The 11421-nt window shown below is 36.4% G+C and overlaps 1 protein-coding gene across 1 annotated transcript in view; it reads left to right on the top strand.

Moving 5' to 3' along the window:
* The window catches only part of LOC129705877 (gasdermin-E-like), a 19366-nt gene extending 9580 nt beyond the window's left edge, over nucleotides 1-9786 (top strand). The window contains exons 3-5 of the mRNA XM_055649747.1: nucleotides 5-178; nucleotides 7563-7636; nucleotides 8816-9786. Coding sequence (XP_055505722.1) covers nucleotides 5-178; nucleotides 7563-7636; nucleotides 8816-9076 — 509 coding nt within the window. The 3' untranslated portion in view covers nucleotides 9077-9786. The remainder of the gene's footprint in view (nucleotides 1-4; nucleotides 179-7562; nucleotides 7637-8815) is intronic.
* The last annotated feature ends 1635 nt before the right edge of the window (nucleotides 9787-11421 follow it).

Below are 11421 nucleotides of genomic sequence, written 5' to 3'. Positions count from 1 at the left end.
GCAGAACAGCCAAATCTGCTTGGACTACAGGAACTGGATTCAACGCAAGCACAGAGGGTCAAGGAACTGCTGCAGATGTTAGGCTACAGCTGCCCAAATGAAGAGGGCTCTTTGAAAAAAGATATCACAACACCAGAGATATTAACAGCAGCATTCTACCTTGTCAGTGCTCTAGCTGGTAAGAGGATATAACGTTTCCTGCTTGGAAGGGTTTTGAAATATTAATTAAGAATAAATTCATTTTCAGAATAAGTGCTTTGTCCAACATAATTTCCTGTGATGCCTGCAGGCATTATCTGCCTAGAAATTAGCTGAATCTCCAGTGAAAAAAACAAATATCCATTTTTTTGTGTTCAGGCTGCAGAGGGAGAACTCTGCAAAAAAATTAATATAATTTTAATGCAATAATTAAGATTCTTATCCATTATCTACAATTTAAATTGAAGAAGATACACATGACATCAGGCAGCAATGTAGAGCGAAGAACAGTTAATGTTTCAGGTGTTCATTTGATAGAATCTAAAATTAGCTGAGAGGTTATCCTTGTTTCGAACATCATAAATGCCACCAGATTCTCTAAGTGTATAAAATCATGAGAGGAATAGATTGGGTAGATGGACAGTCTCTTGCCCAGAGCAGGTGAATCAAGGACCAGAGGACATGGGTTCAAGATGAAGAGGAAAATATTTAATAGGAATCAAAAGGGGTAACTTTTTCAAGGTAGTTGAATATGGGACTATCCCAATGTTTAAGAAGCAGTTAGATTCAGATTCAGATTCAATTTTAATTGTCATTGTCAGTGTACAGTACAGAGACAACAAAATGCATTTAGCATCTCCCTTGAAGAGCGACATAGCAAACGATTTCAATAAAAAAAATAATAAGTGTCCGGGGGGGGTGGTGATTGGCAGTCACCGAGGTACGTTGTTTAGTAGAGTGACAGCCACCGGAAAGAAGCTGTTCCTCGACCTGCTGGTTCGGCAACGGAGAGACCTGTAGCGCCTCCCGGATGGTAGGAGGGTAAACAGTCCATGGTTGGGGTGAGAGCAGTCCTTGGTGATGCTGAGCGCCCTCCGCAGACAGCGCTTGCTTTGGACAGACTCAATGGAGGGGAGCGTGGAACCGGTGATGCGTTGGGCAGGTACATGGACTTCCGGTGGCGCTATGGAGTAGGAGAGACCAGCGCCAACTAGCTCCGGGAAAAAAACGCTATAAACTGGGGAAAAAGACGGGTCCTACCTGCTGAAAACGGCATCGATTGTTTTGCAGTAAGTTTGTGACGTCATCAGGCGCGCGACACCGGCAGTATGTCGACACAGCATACTCCCCCTCCCAAGGCAAGAAAAACCGGCAGGGCTAAATCAATAGGCCCAACTGCAGCCTCGGCCTCAGTTTTAACAGCATCCCAAGAAGTTATCTCAAAGAAGAAAAAAGACTGAAATGGAAGAATTAAAACATTTTCTTGCACAGGAAATCTCTAATTTAATGGAAGAACTAAAAAATCTTAAACAGAACTTCAAGGAAGAGCTGAAATCTTTTAAAAATGAAATTAAAGAACAAATTAAAGAAGAGGTTACAGATACTGTACATGAAGTTCTGGAAATCAAATCTAGAAGAAAATGTGACTCAAAATATTGAAGAAGTAAATGATAAACTGAATTCGATGGAATCTAGATTTGATTCTAAGTTGGAACCTATCCTCCAGACATTAAATCAACACCAAGAGATTGTAAAGGAACTAGAGGAAATTGCTGAGACCCCCGTGAATTTGCTGCAGAGCTACTGAAAAAAGTCTTGAACCTGGATCAAGCACCATTACTTGCACGAGCACACAGAGTATCGAGACTTGGCCCAAGGGAGGGCACCCCTCCAAGACAACTGATAGTGAAGGTGCAATAAAACCATGTTTTGGATGATATGATGACGAAAATTGTCCAAAGCAGAAATCTCGTATTTGAAGGAGATAAGATTAGTATATTTAGAGATTAACCTGTGGAAGTTGCCAAGAAGAGAGCGCTATTTACAGAAACAAGAAGAATACTGAAGAACATAAAAAATTTGAGATACGGACTGTTATACCCCGCAACATTAAGAGTTACCTACAAGAAGAAGGAACACTTCTTCATCAAGCACACAGAAGCACTTGAATTCGCCAAGAGTATCGAGGATAAGACCGAAGATTGAATAATACTCAACACTCAACATTCACCTGGATATTGTTATCCCGTAGAGAAGATATGGAGCTCTAAACTATTATATTTAAGAGATGCCCAAAATCTGCAACAAGAATTGGGCAAATATCTTGCTACTGATATATAATATTTACATTTTAGTACTAATTTCTAACAACTATTAATAATTATGAATACTAATTAATACTAATTATTGCTAACTGGATCAACTAAGAATTAACTAAAAGTATGAAATATAAGTAAAGAGTGATTCAGGTATTCTATAATTAAAACTGTATGGTGGTTCTCTCTATCTCTGATATTTATGATTTTGAGTATTCTTTGACAAATGTTTATGTTATACGAGACTAACATTTCAATTTGAGACTAATAATTATATCATTAATGGAATATAACCATTATTTCCTTCCCCCCCCCCCCCCCCATAAATTGCTTGCACTGAATTTGAAACTTTTCTTTTAAGGAAAGTACGGAACTAGTAATTTTTTTTTTACCAAAAGCTACGGAATGTAGCTACGAATGTAGCCCTAATGTGGCTAAGATGCTTAGCCACATTAGGGTGGCTATCACTAACTGCATTAATTTTAGCTGTAGTTTTTTTCTTTTTCAACCTTTTACACATTACTAATACAATTTTTTACTACTTCTACCTTATAATATATTATATTTTGTATCTGGAGTGGAATTACATATTTTATTTAGGGAGATATGTTCGGATGGAAAACAGACGAGACTTAAAATTCATCTACCTGATGTTCGAGTATAAGGTAGGGTTGAGTGTGCTGAGCCATCTGCTCTAACCACTCTAATCACAAGATGCAAGACGTGAATAGGAAAATTGGGGGTGAAGGAATTAAATTCTGTAGTTGGAATGTTAAGGGAATTAATTAACCTATTAAGAGAGGCAAAGTGTTAGCTCATTTAAAATCATTGAAAGCAGATATAATATTTCTCCAGGAGACACACCTGAAAAAGGAAGCACAACATAGATTGAAAGCAAAATGGATTGCTAAAGCGTACCACTCCTCATTCCCACATAAATCTAGAGGGGTTGCAATATTAATTTGTAAAGGTATATCCTTTAAACATATATCAACGATAGAAGATATTGAAGGCAGATATATTGTAATAATAGGGGAGTTATACTCAAAAAAGGTGGCTTTCCTCAATGTGTATGGACCAAATTTTGATAGCCCCCTGTTTTTTAAGAGAATACTTAACAATATTCCGGAATGTACACAACAAAACGTAATAATCGGTGGAGACTTAAATTGTACATTGGATGCTTATTTGGATAGATCATCAACTCAAAGAAAACTAAAATCCCAATCAAGTGAATTTCTAAACTCGTATATTAATACTACCAACATTAAGGATGTTTGGAGAATTGAAAACCCATCGGGTCGAGAATATTCATTTTACTCACCAGTACATAAAACCTACTCAAGGACAGATTATTTTTTAGTAGACTCAAAACTTATCCCATTTACCTATAACTCGTAATATCATAATCTCAGACCATGCTCCACTAACATTTATGGTTAAACTAAATGGAATGGTAGAGACACAGTCACAATGGAGACTTAATCCCCAAATCTTAAAAGAAAAGTTATGTAATGAATACCTCGTAAAACGGACTAATATGCTTTTTGAGGCTAATGATAGCCCTGAAATCTCTGCTTCCCTTCTTTGGGAAACATTTAAAGCATTTGTGCGAGGAGCATTAATCCCTTCTCAATCATTTCTTAACAAAGAGAAGAGGGCCAAACAACAGAAATTGGAAATGGAAATAAGGCAATTAGACATAGAAAATGCAGCAACACCATCCATGATAAAACACAATAAAATTGCAGTACTGAAATATAAATTGAACAAGATGTACTCAGACCAAGTTACAAAACTTTATCAACATACAAAACAACTAAATTTTGAATTTGGTGATAAACCACAAAAACTATTAGCGCGACAACTTCGTAAACTGGACGGGGGAAAAAACAATTTACAAAATTAGAACAGACAAGGGAGAAACACTAACACTGCCTAAAGATATTAATGATAGATTTTTACAATACTATCAAAAATTGGACTCGTCTAAAATGACAGAACAATCAGCAGGAATGGAAACATTTCTACAGAAATGTAAGCTTGTGGGTTTAGATCAGAAAGAGAGAGAATCACTAGGTGCTGAAATTACGATAAAAGACATCGAAGAGCCAATTAAATCTTTAAAAAACGGAAAGGCTGCAGGTCCTGATGGTCTAAGCTCTGAATTTTATTAAAAAATGTTATGATCTGGTTTCTTCACGCCTAGACACTGTACAAATACGCTTACACTCAACAGAAACTCCCAGAAACTCTAAATGAATCTACAATCATACTCGTACCAAAAACAGATAAGGATCTTGAAGACCCAGGTTCATATAGAGCAATAGCCTTTTTAAATACTGATCAGAAAATATTAACTAAAATTCTATCTCATAGATTGAGCTTAGTGATTAACAAATTAATACACCCCGACCAAACAGGTTTTATTCCAAAACGTTATTCATTTTATAATCTGAGAAGACTATTCAATATTATATACTCCAATAGAATTCCTAATGCAGATCTAGCAATTATTTCGTTAGATGCTGAAAAAGCATTTGACCAGGTAGAATGGCCATATTTATTTTCGGTGATGGAAAAAATTCAATTGGGAGAGAAGTACTATACATGGGTTATATTGTTATACTCTAATCCAACAGCTAGAATATTAACAAACCAAATGTTATCAACTAAATTTAACCCCTCTAGAGGTAGTAGACAAGGATGTTCACTATCCCCACTATTATTTGCTCTTGCAATTGAACCCTTAGCAGAAAGCGTTAGAACCCATACAGGAATATACGGATATAACACTAGAGAATAACATTTCCTTATATGCAGATGATGTACTAATATATATTACAAAGTTAGAAACTAGTATTCCAAATCTATTAAATTTAATAACTCAATTTGGTCAGTTCTCAGGATATAGAATTAATTGGAATAAAAGTGAAATCATGCCAATAACAAAACTCAATCTACGTACATTACAACAATCCCCTTTTAAAATAGTTAAAGATAAATTTAAATACTTAGGAATCTATGTAACTAAGACATACCTCTTTATTTAAACTAAATTTTCCACCCTTACTGATTAAACTACACAAGAATATTCAATACTGGAAAACACTTCCCATTTCAATGCTTGGTAGAATTAATGCTATAAAAATGATCTTCTTACCGCAACTACTGTACCCATTTCAATTAATCCCGATATATATCCCAAAAACTTTTTTCAAAAAAGTCGACTCCATTGTTACATAAGTTTTATCTGGGATTATAAGAATCACATAAATGTTTTTTACTTATTCTATAAGTCAAAGATAAATTGAGGTTTGGCTTAGCCAAATTTCTTGTTTTATTTTTGGGCATTCCATATTAAAAACATGAATTTCTGGCTGGAAGAAATGGATCAACAACCAGATTGGTTAAGGATGGAAAAGGAAGACTGTTTACCTTTTGAAATTGGACCGATCATATTTGCTACAACAAAACTGCACAAAAAAACCTATAAGGAAAACCCCATAATACATAGTGGAATACGAATTTGGAAACAATTAAAAAAAGTTTTAAAATTGAATAATATACCACTATGCCTTCCCATTGTAAATAATCCCTTATTCAAACCATCCTTTTTGGATAAGGGTTTCACACAATGGAAAAATTATGGAATTAAAAAGATTGGACATCTTTATGGGAAAGGCACTTTTCTTTCATTTCAGGAGTTACAACAGAATCATGGACTGCACTCAAATAATTTCTTCAGATATCTACAAATTAGAGATTATGTTAAATCTAACACACAAGTCTACAGGACTAGGGAACCAGAAATCCTTGATGAATGTTTGAACAAGCATCCTAACACTGAAAAATTAATAGCTTATATTTATAACACCCTCCTAAACAACGAGGTACCACCGATGGAACCATATAGACACACATGGGAAAATGAATTAGGTCATCCTATAACGAAAGATTTGTGGGACGAAAGTTTACAACATATACATCAATGTTCGTTAAATGTCAGACATGCTTTAATACAATTTAAAGTCTTACATAGATTACACTACTCTAAAATAAAACTAAATAGAATCTTCCTACAAATCTCTCCAATTTGTGATAAATGTCTACATCTAGATGCTAATTTAACACATACGTTTGCAAATTGTATAAAAATTAAACATTTCTGGACTGATATTTTTGAAATAATTTCAGAAGTTATTAATACAAAACTGGATCCAAACTCAAAATTAATAATACTTGGAATATCAAAGCAAAGTCTAACACTCACAACAAGCCAAAGAAATTTCCTCGACTACAGTATAATAACGGGGAAAAAATTAATATTAAAATTTTGGAAAATGACCCCCACAATTAAAATGTGGATTGTGGAAATGTCGGAGACCCTATATCTAGAAAGAATTAGACTTGTCTTAATGGACAAACAAGAACTTTTTGATAAAATATGGGCTCCATTCATTAATTATCTGATGGGATAGATTGGCCCAGCACGAAATCCCAACTGAAACACTTGAACTCAGGATTAGATGAAAAGTCACTTTAATTTCACTTTATAATCTACGAACCTATCTCCAATGACGTATTATAAGTAATCCATTCCACCTTTTTTGGGTTTTTTTATATTTGTAACTCTTTTTTTCTCTCTTTCTCTTTTTTTCTATTAAAAAAAAACACTAGAAGCAGAAGTAATCGACAATTGAAAATTTTAATAATATATGACTGATGTATATGAAAAGTTTTTTTACTATAATATGTAACTATACTTTATAATATGTCTACTTCTAATAAAAATATTATTAAAAAAAAAAAAAAAAAAAGATAGGTACATGGAGAGGACAGGTTTGGAGGGAAATTGTCCAAACACAGGCACGTTGGACAAATGTAGCAGGGACATGTTGGCCGGTGTGGGCGTTGGGTCGAAGGGCCTGTTTCCACGGTGCATGACTCTAGGATTAGCACTTTGTTTAACTTCAGTTTTTAAATATGTAATATTTTGCTTTTGTCACCATTTTAAACAATGTGCTCTGTCAGAACCAGTGAATCTTTGGCTAGATACTTCATGCTGATCATCATTATTTAATTTATTTTCAATGTTTAGATCTATCAGACTACTTTGCAGCCAAATTATTTAGAATAGATTAATCACAACCTTTTGTTTAGCATTTTCTTAAAATAGTCTTTAACATTGCAAGGTAAATTAATTAAAGTTACAGCTCCATTAGTGTTTAAATAGCTTAAAGCAACCATACCTTCTCATTTGTTTAGGAATGTCTGAAGAAAGTCTTGCAGTCTTGGGTATTTGCTGTGAAACTCAAATTCTTCCAACTTTGCATTATTTGGTAAGTCATAAATGATGGTGCGCATGTCTTCTTTTCCAGTGCTTTTATCTTATCGTGTACTGTCCCCTTCAAATGCCTCCCTAGTACAAATTTGGGTATCGTATAAATGATGCTAAATGGATTAGACGTACCATTTCTTCTCAGTTGTGAACATGTTATTTTCACGAAGTATTGCTCACCCTGCCCTGTAGCAACTATTCAACTATATGACTAGGAGAAACAAATTAGAACAATGTTGTTTGAAAAATCTAGCAGGCATCATCAGGCACCCAAGATTAAACTTTACATTCTAGGACATCTGAGATGTACTCTTTTGTGAATGTTGTTTTTCCCCCTTCTGTCACAGATGGATCCCTTACAGAACAAGGATAGAGTTCCCCTGGTCCTCTCTTTCACCCCACCAGTCACAGCGTCCAACACTTTTGTCACCTGCAAAGTGTTCCAACCACTTCTCATCTTCCCATCACCACCATTTTTTTTTTTTTTACTTCTGCAGAGACCGCTCCCCTGCAACTCCTCCCTTCCCACCCACACCACCGCCTCCCCATGTACTTTCCTTTGCAACTGCAGAAAAGGCAACACCTGGCCTTGTATCTCCTTCCTTGCCATTCCAGGTGAGATAGATATTCATGTGCACCTCATCTACTGTATCCAGTGTTCCCGATGTGGTCTCCTATACATCGGCGAGACCAAGTGTAGATTCGGTGACAGTTTCGCTGAGCACTTGCACCCTATCTGCATAATCTATAACCATATTAACTCCTCTTCCCTTTCCTACACTGGCCATTCTGTCCTGGGCTGTCTCCCTCGCTGCAGTGAGCCAACATGCAAAATGGAGAATAGCACCTCATATTTTGCTTGGGTGGCTTACAACCCAATGGTATGAAGATTGAAATTGTCCAATATTAGGTAATGGTCTGCTGAGTTACTCCTGCACTCATCTGAATGCTGAAATAATGCAGAAAATGCAAAGGCCATATTTTATTATGTTTGTTTAGGGTCACTTTTCATTAACTAACCACTTTCGACTGTAAGAAATGCTTTGTCAAGGACTACAATTCATGCTAACTGACATTGTGCAAGGATCAGTACATTATTTTGATTTTCGCCATCCTGTTCCGTGTAAGATTTTGGGTGAAATAAAGCAAGCTGATTTCAGATAATATGTCCTCTTTACAGATTAATAATGTCCCTGATGATGGAATTGTTCCTGTTGATAATCCAAACATGCTGCCCCTGCAAGAAGAGGACAACTTCTACATAGCTCACCGGCTATTTGCATTATCAAATATTTGCCTTGAAGTCAGAGAAACAGCAATCAAAGTTATAACCGATGATCAACCTGGTATGGCTCCTGTGCTTCTCTGCATAGTTCTGCAAGGATTTGCCATCCTGAGTGGAATCAAAAGGAATACGAGTGATCCAAAGACGCAGACTTGAAAAACATTTAAGAGGAGCTTCACCACATTTAATAATTTAGGGACATTCAATATAGTTGAGGCATTCTTTGGATAACTTGGATATGATTAATATTCAAGGGGTAGATGAAAGGATTACAGTAGTCCTGAATTATAATTGAGATGCACATTATATACAGTTCATAATATTTTCATCCTTCAGGAAATTGTAGAAGAGTAATGTTTAGTTTGATGTGAAAAGATTAGGAATTGTGGATGAGTGTTGTAGAATTGTCAGCAAGGAAAAGCATCTTGAATGGGAAAACTATGTTGATTTATGACAAGAAATTAGTTTAGAATTGTCTGGCATGAAATTCCATGTGCTTTGCTCCACATTCAAACATTCAGAGCATTGGCTTTCTCACAGATTTCCGAGAAATCTAAGCTTGGACCAATATAATCTTTAGTTGAAAATCTTAAAGGTTAATCATCTGAATATTCCATGTTAAGATTCAGCTAAAACAAAACTCAATTCTATTTTTAGATGTAATTTTATTAGAATAAAGTGTATTTACTAATGTGGATTTCTATGAAATATTTAGTAGAATTTACAAGTAAAGATTCATTTGCTATTATGAATAATGCCTGTTATACTCTAAAATCTGTTAATTTTATTAAAGCACTAATTTTGACATCTCAAATATTAATTTGTTAACTATGACAATAAAAGCTATAATTTTGAACGATGTTCTCGACCTTTCCTAGGTTTGTGGAGGTACACTTTTGATTATCACGGGTGAAACTAATTTTAACTGTAGTTTACCTCTTAATTCTGATTGTGAAGGCAGCATTTACTATTGGTGCCATCATAACACTTCAGCTATTGTCAAGTCTTCTAATGTTTTTGTGCAGATTCCCCGCTTGAAAGGGATCTGATTCATCCAGTCCGAAATGATGAACTGGATTTCACTCAATGACCAAACCACTTATTTTCCATTTTTTTTTTCTCCTTTTATTTTGGCAGATTCAGCAATTAATTGACAGTTTCACTTGATTTATTTCTTCAGCCATTACTTTGAAGGCATTTGGATGTTGTAGGTCTTAAGGTATTTAACAGTTTAGTCTTTTAGCAGGTGAAAAACTGGCTGCCAATCGGGTGCTGTAGATAATCAGTCCTGCATGCCTTCGCTGGCGATCACGGCAGTTTTTAGGACAGTCTCTTAGATTATACTGTTCAAGTTTTTAGCCGCAAGTCAACTTCCGTCTTTTCCCTCGCGTCCGGAGCTGTGTGCCCTTTTTAAAGCCCCAGGTGGAACTCGGCTTATCTCTACTTCTCTGTTCATGGTCGGGCTGACTCTGATCCCGACCGGGCTTTCTCTGCTTTCTCCCCCCACCGGGTTGACTGTTCCCAGTTGGGCTGAAGACTCGGCCTCTGTCAGTGGCTCTCTGGACCTGTCCGTGGCCTACACTGTACTAGGTCCCCACCTGACATCTGTGGCTGCTACTGGGGTTGGCCGTGGGCTACACGACCCTCTTGTCGGTGGCTTTTCTGGACCTGTCCGTGGTCTTCATGGTACTAGGCCCCCACCCGATGTCTGTGGTTGCTGCTTGGGCTTGGCTGTGGGCTGCACAGCCCTGGATACATTCCAGGTAAGCCGACACTGTGCTTGGTGACCCTTACTGCCCCTGCTTGTTTTCCTAGCTCTTCCCTGAGCTATTGCTTCCCGTTCCTACCTTTTTTCTTTTTGGCGCCAATTCAAAACCATTTGGCTTGGTGCTGTTCCACTTGTTTCCAAATACTACTTCCATTTTTAACTTTTGTTTTCGATTCTTCTTGCTGGCCTTGTTCTTATCTTCGTTCTTTTATCCTCGTCGCCAATTGTTGTGTATTCGGATGCTTTGAACTTTTGAATAAAGGCTCGGACACGGGAGGAATCATACAAGCTTCTTTACTGCAGGACGCCACCTTGTCTTTTTTGCTCGTGCGTACTTGCCCAGACATCACAAGACACCAATTACTTATCCTAATTATCCCATACTTAACACTCCTCCCCCTTTAACTTGGAGGCCAGTAACACCAATTATATTACATAATACTCCTCCCCCTTTAACTTGAAGGCAGGTAATATCTTTCATTACAGTTTGACTTGACAGCTATTTTGTAACATATATGTCTGCAGATAAATGTAAATTAATTCATTTTATTAGATTTGGTATCTTAAGGTATTTGTTGATTAATAAGTCAGTTAAATAAACACTTTCGTTTGCTTCTTATGAGCCAATTATGCCAAAATATTGCTATTTAAAATTTTCCTGGAATTACGAGTTGAATGTGCTGTCAGGACTGCCAAATTCCAACTTCATCGGCAAAAGAAATGCTTGTTGAGT

Source organism: Leucoraja erinacea, chromosome 2 (genome assembly GCF_028641065.1).
Source record: "Leucoraja erinacea ecotype New England chromosome 2, Leri_hhj_1, whole genome shotgun sequence".
NCBI classification, from domain to species: Eukaryota; Metazoa; Chordata; class Chondrichthyes; order Rajiformes; family Rajidae; genus Leucoraja; species Leucoraja erinaceus.
The sequence above is the reverse complement of the archived record's forward strand: the minus strand, read 5'-3'. Positions and strand labels throughout refer to the sequence as shown.